General features: G+C 36.4%; 2 protein-coding genes across 2 annotated transcripts; one reads left to right on the plus strand and one right to left on the minus strand.

The window, feature by feature from the left end:
- The first annotated feature begins 242 nt into the window (after nt 1–242).
- LOC107719098 (adhesion G-protein coupled receptor F3-like) lies at nt 243–11,360 on the plus strand. Its single transcript, XM_016526433.1, has 17 exons — nt 243–252; nt 359–517; nt 1,431–1,449; nt 3,802–3,862; nt 4,188–4,200; nt 4,332–4,472; nt 4,721–4,876; nt 4,983–5,032; nt 7,268–7,326; nt 7,495–7,631; nt 7,730–7,948; nt 8,040–8,270; nt 8,906–9,052; nt 9,177–9,376; nt 9,492–9,671; nt 9,879–10,854; nt 11,101–11,360. The coding sequence occupies exons 1-17, from the start codon at nt 243–245 to the stop codon at nt 11,358–11,360; spliced, it is 3,018 nt and encodes a 1,005-aa protein (XP_016381919.1).
- A 1,207-nt stretch (nt 11,361–12,567) lies between these two features.
- On the minus strand, nt 12,568–16,992 carry mep1a.2 (meprin A, alpha (PABA peptide hydrolase), tandem duplicate 2). The gene is made up of 14 exons (XM_016526434.1): nt 16,942–16,992; nt 16,792–16,816; nt 16,639–16,692; nt 16,448–16,488; nt 16,239–16,314; nt 16,036–16,153; nt 15,769–15,944; nt 15,398–15,619; nt 15,128–15,274; nt 14,514–14,729; nt 13,669–14,115; nt 13,314–13,481; nt 12,991–13,177; nt 12,568–12,718 (listed from the first exon to the last, which is right to left on the minus strand). Exons 1-14 carry the CDS (start codon nt 16,990–16,992, stop codon nt 12,568–12,570), a joined length of 2,079 nt encoding a protein of 692 aa, XP_016381920.1.
- Between the last annotated feature and the right edge of the window lie 1,096 nt (nt 16,993–18,088).

The following is an 18,088-nucleotide window of genomic DNA, read 5'->3' on the forward strand; positions in this document are numbered from 1 at the left end:
CAGGCTTTGTAGAAGACATCTCTACAAAATACTTAAGTTTTTGTCATTATAAGAATGTAATCATGCTGATTGTTCTGCTCAAGCTGCTTCTGTTTGTTCTTGCAGTTCTACCTTCTAAGTACGTGATTGACATTGATGTGAGATTCTTTGACTTGTTCCTTGTGGACTACTTACGGAATCTCGTCAGAAATATCAGCCTGCCTTTGACTCTGAGAAACAGCATTAATATCACAGATATTGACATGAATACTGGTGAGATCAGAAGGTTTTATCATGTCACATAGCCTACTTAGATGTGTTCAGTATTAGGAGAAACTGACAGTTTGAACACTGACAAATGAATCCCATTCTATTACAGTGTGTGGGTTAAATGGAATAGAATATGAGTGCAAGTGTGAGGAGAATCATGTTTGGCCCAATGACACCTGCAGGGCCTATCAGGTGTGTGATGGTACTGTGGGAGGCACTTGTGGATGTATTCAAGCTCTCCCTTCAGAGGGTCCGCTTTGCCAGAGAGGTAAGAAATCTCATTTTTGAAACAGCAAAAAAAATAAAGAATACATAACTATTATAGCAAGGCATTTTGTATTTAATGTATTTCTATAAGAGAAATACATATTATGATAAATCTCACCTTACAACAAATGTGGGGGCAAAATGGCTTAACATTAAAAATAAACAAATATAGCCATATTTTTTCAATGATAGCACAGGTTTTGTTTTTTTTTAGTTCAGTCAGTCTTTATTTTTAACTGAATATATCATCAAACACAAAATAATTATTGTTTACAGTAATAGAAAACTGATTAAAGATTAAAAGATAATTTAAAAATAATTGCACAACAAGAATGTAAATTTCCATTAAACAGAAGAAAAAAAAAAATCTTTATGGACTTACAGTCCATTTGCTTGATGACTCCTGTAGTCGATTCCAAAAACAGCTTAGACTAGTCTTACAAGTTAGTCATCTAAATTTTTTTCTTTATTATGTTGATCGTGAACACTCTTGAGTTGACTGAATTTACCAACGGACACCAATAAGCATGAGAGTTAGCTGAGAGTTTGGGGTTTATGTGACAGTACTAGCCTACAATGCCGGTGTCTGTTTCTATAAAGTGGGGCAATTCCAACTTTGCAAGGACAATCTGGCGCTTCTGACTCACAGCCTGTGTGAAACGGTACGTTTTTATATTTAAAGAATTTGCCACTGATGATTCAAATGCGAGTTTTGGGCAGTGTAGAGTAGCGCTTGTTGTTTGTCGTTTCTCCGATCACAAATGCAGACATGGTTTTATGTTTACGCGGCGCGATACACAACGCAACGTGTAAAAAGACAGTATAAGTCATTATAATCAGTAATTATGTCCCCACTGGATGCAAAAAATGCCTTGTTTATATTGGGTTTTATTGTTTTTGTCTCGTCGCGCCAGGACACAACATGACAGTCTGGTAAGGGGCATAACATTTCCGTCACACGCTTGAGGAATTCGGCCAATCACAGCGCACTAGATAGCTGGCCAATCAGCGTACACCTCGCTTTTCAGAAAGATGAGCTTTGCAAAAAATCGACGCGTTTCAGAAAGGCGGGGCATAGAGGAGCAACAATAATGTACATTATGTGGAAAATAATGTGTTTTTTTAACCTTAAACCGCATAAACACACTGCATTACACCAAATACACAAAATAATGTTCTTTTTTAGCAACGTCATATGACCCCTTTAAGTTGATTTCTTTACATGCACTGTTCCTATTCTTATTCTTTAACATACAAGCTATTGCTATGGTAAACACTGAAACATTCTTATTCAGCTTCACCTCACACAATGTTGCAGCTTTGAATGGAATGCTACATTGCCTTTGAATATTATAAATAGAATAGGATAAATCAATAGGAAATAAACAAATGATAGGACAAAATACCATCTTACATTTTACATGGTTTCTTGAATGGAATTACTAACCTTTATGGGCATGTTTTGTCATTTTGAATGAGCATGCAAAACAGATACATTTCCATGGATGCTTATTTAACAAACAAATACGTTTGAAGAAAATAAGGCACTGATTTGCAAGTGTGTTCCCTAACAATAAATTGTTCTTAAAGCCTTTACTTTCATTACATGTTCTACTAAATTAATGCATGTTTACTGTAGTGTAATCAGTACTTACAGTAGTCATGTTTACAGTATCTTTTTGATGAGAAAACAAACCTTTTGAATCTCTATAGTTGTATTTGGACACAGAATGTATGATGTAAATAATACAGTAGTTTGATTTGAGTTTGTATTGTGTGGGATGAAAACCATACACATTAACAGTGATGCATGTTGATTATAATGCTTTTAATTAACTAATAATCATTGTACATTTTTAATCTGTCGTTTCATAACATTACACAACTGTCCATATTCATGTTCTCCACAACAGCCAAATAATGAGGCTCAGTGTTTTCACCTCATGCTGAATAAACACGGTCAGTGGAGATCCTGTGTGTTACCACATATTACCATAGTCATATGTGGGTTAGATGAGCTGGATGCGGTAGTGGTCACCACAACGGGGAAACATAACCACATCACTGGAGGTTTAAAACAACAAATGAAAGAAGATATAGTAAGTTTAATATATGGAAATTATATTTCCCCTTGATCTGAGAACAAATATAATCTTTCAGATTGGAAGTAGGATTTTACTTCCATGGACTGAAATGGCCATTTTGAGTTCATTTTCAATAAACTGACAGTTAATTTGAATTGTGTCTTGTATCTTTATTTATCACACGATTTAGAAGCTTGAATTGGAACAATTTCTTACACCAGCCACCTGGTATTCGACATTCAGAAACAGCAGAACTTCTAAAAGTCTTATTTCTAAAAGTACAGCAGAAAATGATTTATCTAAATCAGCCACAAATGGCAATCTAGCAAACATAATTGGACAAAGCATGCAGCTCTGAGCTACATTTGTTAGCCAAATCTCAATGGAAAGTCTGAAGCAATGACTATTGTGTGCTAATTTATCCAGGTGGCCTATGGACTTGGGGAATGTAAAATGCAAATGTAAGAGAGAGCTTTGTAAATTAGCTTTTGCCAGCCCCACTGCATTCGTCAACTTTCCTTAATTCTCATTCAGCACCACCTTTCACTCTGGAAACTTGTTCTTCACAGGGAACATGTTGTTATGACAGATAATATTGCTTAAAACTTGCTGATCATCTCTTTTAAAATGCAGACTGTAAGGTCAGTATTTTTGTTCATATAATCTTTAGTTTATATTTTTATAGCAAAGCAGTTAAATAAGAATATTAAGGCTCTTATTTAAAAAAATAAAATCTCATTTTACAATAGATATATACTCTCATCTTACAATATATGTTGATCTTTTTAATCCTCATTGTGTCATTTGGATTCAATAAATTAAATCCTTTGAATTTATGGGTTTTATTTTGGATCTTCAAACGATATATCATAATTTTGTTTCTTGATATGTGAGATCTTTGTTCAGTTTATGTGACAATTATTGAAAAAAAAAATGTCCCATGTGAATGTATTTTGCTGGTGTTTTTGAAGGCAGCATTTAGCTTTGGTGAAGTTGTGTTTTTTGCAATTTGATGAGGTTTATAAGCCAGAGATTACATGCCTCAGTTTATAGTATTATAATATAAAATAGTTCACATTTTTATTAATAGATATTTTGTGAACAATTTCACTTAAGTTCAGAGAAAGGTTTCACTTGTAAGTTTCTTTCAGAGGACTACGTTTGTGACTATTTTAATAAAAATTCAATGCAACCTCCTTAGGATCAAGACACTCCCTGGTGCAGGAATGCTGCTTTTTGCGGCACTATTCGTGTTTAGCCAAGTAAGTTCATAAAGGCAGTATACAAGACAACAGATTTTATCCTGAATAATACAAATCATCAATAATAATTGCCTGACTGTCACATACTGTACCACATACTGCTCTGACTGATGATTATGCCATTGAATACATTTTTAAACACCACAGTCATCACCTATGTGCTGCAAATTCATGTATTGTCAACGCCTTACAGTATTTTCTGTATGTTTTCTAATACATACTGTAAGAATTCCATTCTTGCTGTTACACATGATCATTTGCTTATGACTAAAAAGCAGAAGCAGAACACAAGTACTGACTATTTTCTTCTTCTGTTACACAACAGCCTTCATATGTGGGTAAGTTTTCATTTGACCAGACACGGTCCTTTCCACAATCTAGTTTTAAAATCCACAAACTATACAGAGTTATATCACACACAAGTAAAACATGCAGCAGATTTATAATTTTACAATTGATCTGTTTTCAGGGTCCGCAGAGGTGACCCATTGGGCAGAGGTCATGATTGAGGGGAATAAAACTTTAAATGTCGCAGTCCATCTGCCTGGACTTATAGGGACTGTTCTGGATACAACAGGGGTAACTATCACAAACGCTGAAATAGCAGCAGGTAAGTTAAATCTACCATGATGAGAGTAATAGTTTATTCTTTCTGACAACGCTTTTATTCTGTTTTAATTCACAAGTCTATCTGTATCAAAAATGTTCAGGATAGACATTAATGAACATTAAAAAGGAATAGGATTAGGCTTTTATGCATAAGAATTACATGCATAAAAAGTACCAGTTTTACAGATTACATTTCATTTACAGAATAAATATGCTGTAAATTTATTGTGTTAATATATGTTGTTGTAGAGTGTGAGATAATTGGCCAAAATTCAACATGCTGGTGTGGACCAGACTATGTTTGGAGCAATCTTGTGTGTGACAATGTAAATAAATGCTGCAATGTGGAAAAATGTGTGGCAAATGTATCACACTACACACCTCTGTGTCTGCCCAAAGTGAACGGTAAGTTGTCAAAAGTAGTTCAAATTTAGGTTAAAGTCAGTTCATAATTTGCACACGTGAAATTCTGGACAACATTTATGATTGTTTCACTGCTGCGATCTTACAGTTTCACTCATTGGTATGCTCACTGGGAGCTCCTCAGATGTCAAAACCATGGTACGTGTACATCTGAAAACTGAAGTGATAAATCGTTGTGAAATGCTATCTGTAAGCAGCTACGGAAATTAATAATATAATATTAAATATGTAAGAGATCATGTACAGTCAGCTGTTCACTATAGCAAAATAAAAACCCACACAGTGGTCAAGACACTGACACATAGGGATTTATTTTGCAATGATGACAGACCCAAAGACCGTACATTATCCTGCTTATTACATGGCTACACACCACATAAATAAAGACATGGAACCTAAATGTTGATTTGAGATGATATTAGTGAAATTAGTTAATCATTTTTGTTGTATGCTATCTTAAGGCTTCCACTAAAATTACAGCAGTTTACTAAAAGATACAGTACAAATGGCCTAGTAACATTTTTTGTTTCGATTCAGTGGTACGGAGCTTGTGTTAAACTCGCCAAGCCATGTGATTTCTTCAAATGAGGCATTGTTATGTCATACTGTTTTGAAACTTGGTTTCGAAACATTTCAACATTCTGATGGTTCGCCAGCAGATGGCTCTGATCTGGTAAATTGATGAGTGTTTAATGGATTAAATTGGTCTGGGGTCAGTTGTATATAGTGGGTTCATTTTAATTAATTTAAAGAATTTGGTCACATTTTAGGCCCAATTTTCACTATTAGCTAACTATTAACTACGCTTTGCCTCAATAAACTCCTAATTTGCTGCTTATTAATAGTAAGGTGTTAAATTTAGGTATGGGCTAGAATTAAGGGATCTAAAATATGGTCATGCAGAATAAGGCATAAATATGTGCTTTAACTAATAAACAGCCAATATGCTAGTAATATGCATGCTAGTAAATAGTAAAAATTGATCCTTAAAATTAAAGCTGTGTCCCAAATGAAGTACTATACACTATGGCTATGCACTTACACAGTTTGTACTTATGCACTATGCAGTCAACCATGTTGTTTTATATAAGTTTATTTTGTCATTCAACATTGGAGTCTGATAGCCCCATCCCCTTCGTAATTAAAGTTGCGACAGCTGAGTGCATGAAGTGTCCAACATTCCACACTTGGCTTTTTCGGTTATTTAAGTCCATCATCCAGGTATTTAAAGTGCCTTTTTTCTTTTTGGAATTTTCAATGTGAACACACTACTCACACTATTTATACTACAAAACGGCACAAAATCACACATTCGTATGTGAATTGGGACACACCTAATGTGTTACCAAGAATTTTAATACAAAAAGGAGAATTGCTTCTGATTTGCCCAGATTGCCAAGCCCTGCCCAATAACACAAAACAAAACAAAACAAAAGAGTCTGCAGGGAAAAAAAGAAAAGTGCAATGTACCTTTTTCACAATTCTGGGTTTCTCAGCAGCAGAAGTTTCCCTGGACCACAACCCCAGTCTTAAGTCGCTGGGGTATATTTGAAGCAATAGCCAAAAATACATTGTATGTGTCAAAATTATAGATTTTTCTTTTATGCCAAAAATCATTAGGATATTAAGTAAAGATCATGTTCCATGAAGATATTTTGTAAATTTGCTACTGTAAATATATTAAAACTTAATTTTTGTTTAGTAATATGCATTGCTAAGAACTTCATTTGGACAACTTTAAAGAAGATTTTCTCAATATTTTGATTTTTTTGCACCCTCAGATTCCAGATTTTCAAATAGCTGTATTTCGGCCAAATATTGTCCTATCCTAACAAACCATACATCAATGGAAAGCGTATTTATTTAGCTTTCAGATGATGTATAAATCTCAATTTTGAAAAACTTACCCTTATGACTGGTTTTGTGGTCCAGGGTCACAAATAGCAAAAGAAAAACCCCACAATAGTGTTTTCACAACTTTCAAAAAGAGGGAAAAAATAGAGAGATATTGATGTCAGATTTACTGTCACTTCCACATAATCTGTATTTTTTAAAAAAAACTCACATCAATGTTAACTATTTTTTGTCATTTTATGCAAAAGTAAAAAAAAAAAAATGAAAATACAAAAAAAGGGTCCATATGAAAGACATAAAAGTAGCACCAGTTACACATGATTTTGTCTAGTATTGTGAAGTGCTGGATGGCACAACTGACTAAACAGAGTCAAGTAGAGAGAGAGAGAGCCATGTAATAAAGTAATATGATATTTCTGAAGTGAAAAGATTATGTAATCCTAAAAATACAGAGCAGCTATTTATTTATTTATTTATGACAAAGCTCTTACTCATCATCCTAACACATTTGCTTTTCAGCTGCTGAGTTCTTTTAATGTGCTAAATGCCTTCAACTCACTGATTGTCCAAAGCACCATGTGAGAAATTCTTCCTATTATTCCTTTCATTTTATTTGACATTTTTAGCTGAAATTAAATCAAGTAATAAAGACTTGGAATACTCTTTATTATTTTCATTTCTTCTTTGATGCCATCTACAATCATTTCTAACCAAGAACGTCATGTTTCTTCTCTTTTGTCACACAGTCACACAGGGTTAAATACGTACGCTCACAATTTCACAGTGTCTCTTAGTTCTGTGTTTGCCACCCCCAAAGTTCAAAGCATCATTTCTATGCTGTTGACGGATCCAACCATTTACAGTCTCAGTGTTAAGTCTCTAGGTAAAACACTGCCACCAGTATTTTTGGTCACTTGTTCAATCTATCCAGCCATTCCTACCCACATTTTTACCACCACAGTATTTTCTTATAATTTACAGGCATGGTATACATGGAGGCACCTACAGGAAAAGTGTGTTATAATTCAAGACAACAACTGAACTGTACCAGTATCGAAGTTATGAGCAAGTGCGTGTGGCAGATGTCCAGAGGGGATGAGGAGCCATTGATTCTGGGACCAGGGAGTGAAGTGCAGCTGTCAGATACTTGTACAGAACTCTCAACAGTCGCACTGCTGAAGACAAGTGGATACTGGTCAGGTGTGTTGAATGCAATCATATGAATAAAGCAGGATTCCATTTACTATATTGTGACATGCTGTGCTAATTTATCGTTTTCTTGATATTCCAGGAATATACAGCTGCCTTTTTGTCTCTGGGAACATAGCCCACATGGCCATAGCGCCTATTCAAATTGCATTGCTGCCAGAGGTCATTAATGTGACAAGCAATCCACAAACTGCAGATTGTTCTGAATCATCATCCACCAAAGTTAGCATCTCATGTTCCATTGAAAACAGCACTGAAACCTACAAAGCCATACTAAAACTCGGAAATATTGAAATTGCTCCAATTAAAGAAGGTAAGGCTATAATTATATTATAAATCTCTCATTCGATGGAACGTGAAGCTGACTTTTTATTATCTTTATAGAGCAAATAATCAATTGAATCTGCAAGTCGCACAAGGTTTATATTATTTTTATGTAAACATATATAATTGACCGTTTTTATAATTAAGTGTGATCAAATGTAATCATGTTCCAAGTCAAGCATTGTTAAGATGTGTTTTAGCTCTAATGAAATTCCTCATTCATGAAGTGCAAACTTCAAAAATGTGCCTTGCAGTGGCCCCAAAAAGGAGTTAGATATGTCACACTTTAAAATGAATGAATGTCATTTCATCAGAAAAAAAAGTCAAAATAAAAAAGACATTGGTTTTAATGATACAATATATAACTATAGGCTACTGTAAAATAATAAAAAATAATAAATAACGAAATAAATAGTAATAAGTAATAAATAGTAATAACTTGGACACTTTATGGTTGTCAAACTTGAGCATATCCACATGTGATAAACAACATTTACATGACATGATCTAATTTTATGAGATCCATACATTTTTAAGATACCTTTGTTACATATGTTACCTGAATATTGTACTTATCCATAACTGGAAGCGAACACAGATAAAAATGCTACCCATTTTTTGCAGAACACAATGGAATAGTCAAGTACACAACAGAATTCACTGTTGAATGTCTGGCAGAAGGCAAACCAAGTTCACTTGAGGCCAGTTGTACTTTAGAGAACTCTTTGAATCAGCTGCGAAATCGCACAATAAGAGTAGCAATCATTTACCGTAAGTACTGAAAGTCTTGTTCTACTAATGCAAATGTATGCCATTGTACAAAACCCCTCGGTGATTGGTAAAGTAAAAACCGAATGTTCGGATGATTCATTTGTTTGTTTGTTTGTTTTTATAGCCAGTGACCTGTTTTGTGCAGAGGAAGAAATTGAAGAGAGAAAATGGCCAAAAACAAAGAATAATGAAACCGCCATTATAGATTGCACTGCGACAGGGAGACAGGGCTTAATGAAACGCAAATGCATTGGAAAAATATGGGGGGAAGAAGTCTCTCTGTGTGTTAAAGCAGTCCTGAATAGTGTAGCTTTGCAAGCAAAGGTATGCAAATCTAGAAGCGGTGACTGATGCTGAGTGACTTAAAACTTGAAGACATAACTATGGCATCTGAACTGTGCCTGTAATGTGGAAATGTCTAATTTTTATCTCTCTCCAGGATTTTGAAAAAGGACTTGGAGCAACACAAGAAGGCGCTCAGTTTATCTTTCAGAGCTTGAAAAATAACACAGCTGAAGAGGGTGAGAACACTTTTGGTGATGTCAAGACTGCGGTTTCTGTTTTCGAAACTATGAACAAGGCATCAGTAAACATGCCACTAGGCGAGAACCTTCTTGCAGTAAGCATTTCAACCATTTCACTCACTTTTGTATACATATATATATATATAGAATGAAATAATTTAAAAAAATTTATTTATACAGTATATTAAATCAATATCATTTCATCATGTTACAGTCTGAAATGCAGCTCAGGCTCTAACATTATCAAAATGGTTAACATATTTGCAGTTACCAGTTACAGTAAAAAATCTGTTCTCTTATAGGATTTCATCGACTCAGCCAGCAGCATGCTGAACGTAACCTGGGAAGTGGGAGACAAGGAAGAGAGCAATTCACTGGCCTCACAATATCTGTCATCCGTTGAAGGCCTCGTGAAAAGCATCCGAATAAATGCCAGTGAGGGCTACAACTCCTCAAACATTCAGCTTCAGGTCTGCCGCAGCGGCAGCACTTGCAACAGAACCGTTTTCAATGTGGACGTTGAGCTGAATGCAACAGCAGATATGGTGAAAACAGTAGGATTACAGAGCTTGGCCAACCGCCTGCCAAAACTGGGCTATGAGGATGCATCATTTCCTAGCATAGTCGTATCCAGCACAGTTGAGAACAACACTCAGCCGTCAGTGAACATCAAACTGGCTTTTCCAAATGAACAGGGCAGCAGTGCCAAGATGACCTGCGTGTTCTGGAACGTCACTGAGGAAAGATGGTCAGATGATGGCTGCGAATTCGTTAAAGGCCCCGGGAACCTTGCCTCCTGTGAATGCAACCATCTCACCTCCTTCTCCATGCTCATGTCTAAGCATTCAGTAAGCATGCCTTTTCTAGATCAGCTCACGTACGTCGGACTGGGAGTCTCCATATGCTCTCTCATTGTCTACATCATCATCGAGTGTTTGGTCTGGAGTGCCGTAGTCAAATCCAGCCTCTCCCACTTCCGGCACACTGCTCTCCTCAACATCTCTCTGTGTCTGCTTTTGGCCGACTGCAGCTTCTTAGCTTCCTCCTTCCCATCAATCCTAAATGAAACCATGTGCCTGGTTTTGGTGGTGGCGAGGCATTACTTCTTCCTTGCGATGTTCTTTTGGATGCTGTGTCTGAGCGTCATGTTGGTCCACCAGCTAATTTTCGTCTTCAGCCATACTGGGAAAAAGATGTACATGATCCTCGGATTCACCATTGGCTACGTTTGTCCGACAGTGACTGTGGCTGTTACATACGTGTACTATGACCAAGCAAGTGACATTCCGTACTACAGCTCCAAAACTTGCTGGCTTACCTATCAGTCAGCAATGCAGGGATCCATCCACGCGTTTCTCTTCCCAGTCGGGACCATCATTCTGGTGAACATGTTTTCCATGATGGTGGTCATTGCAACCGTTTTAAAGCCATCTGGAGCTGAGAGCAACAAAAAGGGAGACAAAGATGCGGCGAAAAGCATCATGACAGTGACTGTTGCTGTTACATACGTGTACTACGACCAAGCAAGTGACATCCCATACTACAGCTCTAAAACTTGCTGGCTTACCTATCAGTCAGCCATGCAGGGATCCATCCATGCATTTCTCTTCCCAGTCGGGACCATCGTGCTGGTGAATGTGTTTTCCATGGTGGTGGTCATTGCAACCGTTTTAAAGCCGTCTGGAGCTGAGAGCAACAAAAAGGGAGACAAAGATGCGGCGAAAAGCATCATCAAAGTGATTCTCTTTCTCACGCCTATTTTTCTTCCCATCAATCCTAAATGAAACCATGTGCCTGGTTTTGGTGGTGGCGAAGCATTACTTCTTCCTTGCAATGTTCTTTTGGATGCTGTGTCTGAGCGTCATGTTGGTCCACCAGCTAATTTTCGTCTTCAGCCATACTGGGAAAAAGATGTACATGATCCTCGGATTCACCATTGGCTACGTTTGTCCGACAGTGACTGTGGCTGTTACATACGTGTACTACGACCAAGCAAGTGACATCCCATACTACAGCTCTAAAACGTGCTGGCTTACCTATCAGTCAGCCATGCAGGGATCCATCCACGCATTTCTCTTCCCAGTCGGGACCATCGTGCTGGTGAATGTGTTTTCCATGGTGGTGGTCATTGCAACCGTTTTAAAGCCGATTCACTTCCATAACAGAGTCAGTGTTCATCAATTATTAAACAACTTCAAAGGCATCTCTACAGAAGACCATACAAATTCTTAAGAAATTTCGTTAATAAATTTTCTGTTTCCAATTTGCATTGCAGGAACATGTTAAAAATTACAGGATATTGATCCACCTCTGAACCCACAGCAGCAGCAAAAATAGGAGAGGGAGCGCATCTGTTTGGTGAAGACCTAAAAGTACTTATTGTACTTTAAAAGACTTAGCATCTGTGGAACAAAGTGTAGGCTGTGGTCATCCCTTTTTATTTACTGAATAACATTAGGAACAAACAGTGAGAAACAGATACGGGGAAAAAAAAATAGATGTTCATAATTGTGTTTTTAAAAGAACAATAAAAGTGCTGCTGTATATATGTAGCAATTATCTGTAGTTTTCTACCCTGATTGTTGTTGTCTTTTATTTAACACTCTTCTACACGTCCGATAAAGATGTCTCTCCACGTGCAATGTAAAAAGTGGTCACCTACCTTGGTTGTAAGCTGATTAGTTTTAGCTCTGCTTCTATTTTGCAAAACATAAGGAACTATGACATCAACTTCTGTGTACTATTTAGTAATTCTGACTAAATATCTGAAGAACCAAAGTTAATTTAACACATCCTAAGCACTCTTCTTGAGCTTGACATATTTTTTTTTTTTTTTCTCTTGTTAGACCTATTTCCTTGTTTCTTGTAAAGGGATATGGAAAATAGAGAGATAAGATTGTTAATAAAGATGTTTATTGTAAGATGATTCATCAATAAAATACTTTGCTTATCAAAGAGTGATGTTATTCAGACGTCAAATATGATGACGGTTTAGTTCTGCCTGTAGATCACAGCTATAATGGCGACAGTAAGAGCTATAGTTCCTGCAGCACCACCGATCAGAACTCCCAGAATTCCTCCATCAATGTGCTGTTTCTCACAGGTGTCTCCTGTGTACACAATGGCCTGTCCAGAGACACACCTGCAGAATGCATATAACTGTCACCATATAAGTCACACAAACACAAGCAATTTTTTATTCTTAAACAACAAACTCTGTCTTTATCCTTTGGCTGCTCCTGTTAGGGATCGCCACAGTGGAATTGTTTGGCACAAGTTTTACGCCAAATGACCTTCCTGATGCAACCAGGTGATTCAACTCGTTCATCCCAAGTGGTACACACTTCTTAAACAACAAACTGTGGTTTTATATTGAAATAAGTTGAGATAACAGTCAGATTTAGGTGCACTAACCTGCAAGTTGCTTTCCCCTGATGTACGGCACACGCTCCTCCATTATGGCAGGGGTTTGGCTGACATGGGTCACTGATCGCTCGTGGCTGCCGGACTTTTGGTCTGTCATAGCTTTCTTCTACAGATTGAGGGTCGCTTGAGAGGTCAGCTTTGATTGGAACATCTGATTTTAAAAGATGTGCCAAATCTGGTTGTAAAAGAACACACTTTTAACAATTAGCAAATATATTTATCACAATATACAGTAGTAATTATGGGGAAGGGTGAAACAGTTTCACACTATATTCAGATTTTCTGACATCTCCATTAAAGAAGATTCTCACCATCAAAATTAACAGTGATGATCAGGTCGTCGTTCTTGAGGAAGTCTCTCCTGCGGAGCTGATCGTGCGAGATGAATGTGCCCCAACCAAACTCTGGACCTCTGTAGCAAAAGCAACTTTCATCCCATTGTTCAAATGAAGATGGTTTACTCCACCGCGAGTCAGCATCTAAGTGAGTGGTTCAATGGGTTTCATTAAATCATTCAAAAATCATAAATCCTTAAGTCCTGCAAAGTGATATCAAAGTGGAATATATAACGGAGGGATAGATAGATAGATAGATAGATAGACAGATAGATAGATAGATAGATAGATAGACAGATAGATAGATAGATAGATAGATCGATAGACGCACCAGTGGTGAAGCTTCTGCTGTTAGACATTTGAAGTGTTGTGTCTGGATTTTGGTCCATAACCGATACAGTGACTTGCCGATTCTCTGCAGGCCATTCTAATACTGCATCATTCTCACCAGTAAAGAGGTGAAATGTGATTCCAACAAAGTCTTCGGATGAGTTTTTCCTGCCATTTGGATAAACATTAATTCCATAAGCGTAACCCTCAGAGTGGTAAAAACGGGAACTCTGAACTCTTTCACCATGTGGGACAGATTTAAGGAGGTTGGTGAAGTTCTGGATCCTCCAGACAGCATTTGGGCACAATGTTTCAGTCAGAGTAATGTCATCCACAAAGATCCCTCCTGATGTTTTGTTGGAGCCAACAATACCCTGGAAAAAATACCGGAACTTTTCCTCAACATTTAGAGTGACGTGTGCAATTTTCCATGACTCGTCCCCATCCCCTGAAGAAATCAAAAAGACGCACAGTATTCAATATATAATACATAGTGTCTATATTCCGTTGGTGATATCAGAAGAGATATTTTGAGTCGTTCGTCAGCAGTCAATAGTTAAGTCAAATGTATTTATATAGTACCTCTCATAGTACACATTGTTCAAAGCAGCTTTACAGAAAATCATGATTATCTTCATGCCTTACAGTCACATTCAGCAGATTAGAGCTGGGCGTTGTTATATAGTTTATATTTTCAGAGGATAATGCAATCAAGCAGCTGATCCTAGGCCTATACGGTAGTAAGATATATAGCTCCATATGCAAGTATACTGTACTGTATGTTTGCGGAGGACTGCTGAAAAGGGGCGGGGCTACATAGGGTCTATATGTTGCATTATAACTGACCTGTGAATGTATAAACTTTGCTGACTTTGCGAACATTTCCGGACCCATCATCCCTTCTGACCCAAATGATAAGCTGGTCACCAGGGTCTCCACTCATCCTGTAGAAGAACTCAAGACACTGCTGGTTCCTCTTGGGGTAAAGAATCCGTGACTCCAGCAAAGCACTGTGTCCCTTATCTTTGTTAGCAGTGTCAAATTTCATATAATAGCCTGCATCTAATAACAACGAATCATATTGTTTATGCAAAATGGCTTTAATGGCTTTAAAAAACATTTGGACTTTTAATATATTGTATATTGTTGTCAAATTGTGCTTATTTAAATAAAAATAAAATAATGCTAACTAGTTTGCTAAAACAGAAGAGAATTTAAATTGCAAGAGTAACTTGTGATGGTCTTGGAAATGTCGGTTAGACTAGAAAATTATTTTGAAAAATCTGTTATATTTTACACCATGTAAGGTAATTTCCATCAAAAATGTGTTTATGAATTTATTGGTGCCAACTTCATGCAATATATATTTTACAAATCCTTATTGTTAAGCCCTAACAATGATTTATTCTTTAAACTAAATTTAAGTAACTTCAACTGAAATTCTCAAAGTGTCTCCTTACCTCTGCATTGTCCTCCAAGTGTGTGGTCTTTTACATCTGTAGAGCTCAAAGTCTGGACCCAGTCAGCATCATCCTCATCATACTGAATCATTCCACAAATGTTGATCTGCTCAAAGGCACATTGATCCAGAAGAGTGAGGGATGCACCTGAAATAAACCAAGTCGATATGGCAATACTGCAAGTATGGAATGTTTGTTTTATTTGCTTTTCAGACATGCACAAAATATGTTCATGTTTGTAAGAGGTAGTTGTTGCATTTTCTAACTTACTGCATTCATACATGCGATTCAGTCTTTCCAGATCAAGAGCACTGAAGTCTAAGCGCTGTCCTATTATGTTATTGAAGGCAGGGATGGTGGTGGTTATGGTGGGAATATCAGGGTCCTTGTTGAAAGACAGAGGCCTGTAGTGCATGATGGACTCATAATCATAGGGCGTGTTTAAGTCGGTTATAAAATCATCCTCATACTTATTGAAATTGTGCTCCTTTCCTGCACAAATGTGGGTGACAATAGAAAAGTGGCATTACATATTTTTCATCCTTCCTCCATAATTTTGCAATGCAATTCACAAATCTGCATGAGCTACAATGAGCAACCAAAATATGAAAAGAGAGTTTATTATAATAGATACAAATAACCTGGAATGATCTGATCCCACCAGATTTGAACATAGTCATCCCTGTCTGAACGAGACTGCTCATGGTAGAAACCCAGTGCATGAAGAAGTTCATGTTCTACAATGGCCTTGGTGTCACATCTGTCCCCTATAGAGACGTTTTGCCCCGTCTTTAAATCTCCGACATATGACCAACATCTGTAACCATGACAAAACAAAGAAATATGTAATATTAAAAATGTGACACTCCAACTTCCATGACATATCAGAAAGGCTGAATTTTACTTACCCATCCAGCTTTGTGAAAGAAATGTAGGTGCTCTCTCCTTCATAGGGCTTAAAGTCCACACAAGACTTAAGACGATACATTTCAAATGCTTGAAGGATCACTCCTTTTGCATTAAGATCTAAACAAGTGAAGCTTTATGAATTTTCTCATCTTGGAAATCAGTTTGTTGATTTGGCATTTGCTGCAATAGAAAAGAATCTCACCCAAACTATCTGTAAGGATGTATGGAATGGGAAACTCCCATCTTGCTTTTTCATCTAATATTGCATTTCTGCGTGGCTGGGAGATAAGAATTCATTTTAGGAATGATCAAAATAGTGACGATGAGACTGAATAGTAAATATGATAAAATAAAAACAAAAGGCAGTAGAGATTTGAACAATGGATTTTTGTTTTGAAAGGAAAGACTTACATCTCCAGCAATATCTCCCTCAAACAAATCTCTTTGGAAATCTGAATGTATAAAATCTTATCTTATTGAACTGACAAATACAATGTATAATATGGATTTTAATACATAGAGTATACTTATGTAAAGCATATATAGTTTAAGGCAAACTGTTGGCTTTGCTACTTTTAGTATGCAAATACATTTTTACTGACCTAAATTGATTTCAAGAATGTCCTCCCGTAATTCACCTGCATCTGCATCCTCACCTAACATTTAATAAAGCATAAATATCTGTAAGAGTCTCTACAAATACTATAGATAACATTTAAATTAACAAGATCATTAAAATGTCCAAAGTGTAGTACCATACTGAGTTGGAAGGGCATGCGCCTGCAAGGTAGAGTGATTATAGATTAGATTCATATGTGTTTGCTTTACCATAGTTCAATCTGTTCAATCACAGTTCATCTGTTTTTCATTTAAAATAGATCATTAATTAATGAAGTTTGAAATACCTTGAGCATGAGAAGTACTATGAAGGGAATGATTCTCCACACGGAGTCCATGTTAACTCCGAGAGACGAGAAAAGGGTTTAACGCACTTATACAAACATATCAATAAAGTCAGAACTGGAGTGGAACTTTGATCTGAAAACTAGAGACAATTACCAGGTGAAGTGACACACGTGGATGGTGTTAGTTACTGGCCTGTCATGTGTATAGTGATGTGTCTGTATACTGCATGCATCAGCTCTTCTTTATCTTTTTTAGCTCTTCTCTATCTTTATCTTTTTTATCTGTATCCCTCTTTATGTCAACAGTATCAGGAGTTAAATCAGTCAGAATGGTTAGGGTTACAATGTTACAAAAGAGTCAATCATATCATTTGATGAGCAACGAAGCACAAGGTATAATTTAAACTTAATTAGTCCATACACTGAAATAAATGTTAGAAAATGTTGCCCCCTTAGGGCAAGTTATTTATTTTTCATTGGCTCAAGTTAAAAAATATAGATGTGAATCATTACCCTAAAATTTTTTAATTGGATGAATGAAACATTTTTTTCTGTGTATTTGAGCAGCAATGTTGTATTTAATAGGCTATAATAAAAATTGGAATATTAGGAATTGTGCTTGAAATGTAAATGAAAATGTGTAATGAAAATAATACATTTATGTAAATGAAGCCATAACAACATGTTTCTGTATTTAAATTAATATAGTGGAACTGATTTGGTAAACCACAGTTTTTGTTTAAAGTACAAAGGCTTATATGTATAACCTAAGCCCTGAAACATAGGTAAATACAATTATATCATATCAGGGCGATTTCAGATAAGATTAAGATATTATCATGTCATTAACATTAAAGTTCACAGAGAAAACAAGGTTCAACTGCATGTAGGTGTATCACTTCAGATGCCAGTGCAATATGTAACAAAACCTTACTATTCGCTGCATTAAAATGACAATTTGGCAAAAGAGTGTAATTTAAGGCTTTATTGAGAGTGCTTAAAAACAGATTGATTATATTAAACACAGACTTGTCACAGTATGACTGTCATAATTCCATTTTAAAAATGGTTTAAATGACGTTCTCCACAATGCACACAGCTTTCTCTCTTCAGACTTCAGAATTTGACACCTGTTTCAAGAGATAAA

The sequence above is a fragment of the Sinocyclocheilus rhinocerous genome, unplaced genomic scaffold, assembly GCF_001515625.1.
Source record: "Sinocyclocheilus rhinocerous isolate Xijiao unplaced genomic scaffold, SAMN03320098_v1.1 scaffold3470, whole genome shotgun sequence".
Lineage (NCBI taxonomy): Eukaryota > Metazoa > Chordata > Actinopteri > Cypriniformes > Cyprinidae > Sinocyclocheilus > Sinocyclocheilus rhinocerous.

Bases quoted from the DNA above. Each gene is read 5' to 3' on its own strand.
- LOC107719098 (XM_016526433.1), top strand. The intron at 9,053-9,176 runs GTAAGTACTGAA...TTGTTTTTATAG, and splicing joins AAGAGTAGCAATCATTTACC to CCAGTGACCTGTTTTGTGCA. The intron at 10,855-11,100 runs GTGACATTCCGT...ACTACGACCAAG, and splicing joins CGTGTACTATGACCAAGCAA to CAAGTGACATCCCATACTAC.
- mep1a.2 (XM_016526434.1), bottom strand. From the start codon at position 16,992: ATGGACTCCGTGTGGAGAATCATTCCCTTCATAGTACTTCTCATGCTC. The intron at 15,620-15,768 runs GTTATTTGTATC...ACATTTGTGCAG, and splicing joins GTGGGATCAGATCATTCCAG to GAAAGGAGCACAATTTCAAT. The intron at 12,719-12,990 runs GTTAGTGCACCT...TGCATTCTGCAG, and splicing joins CAGGGGAAAGCAACTTGCAG to GTGTGTCTCTGGACAGGCCA.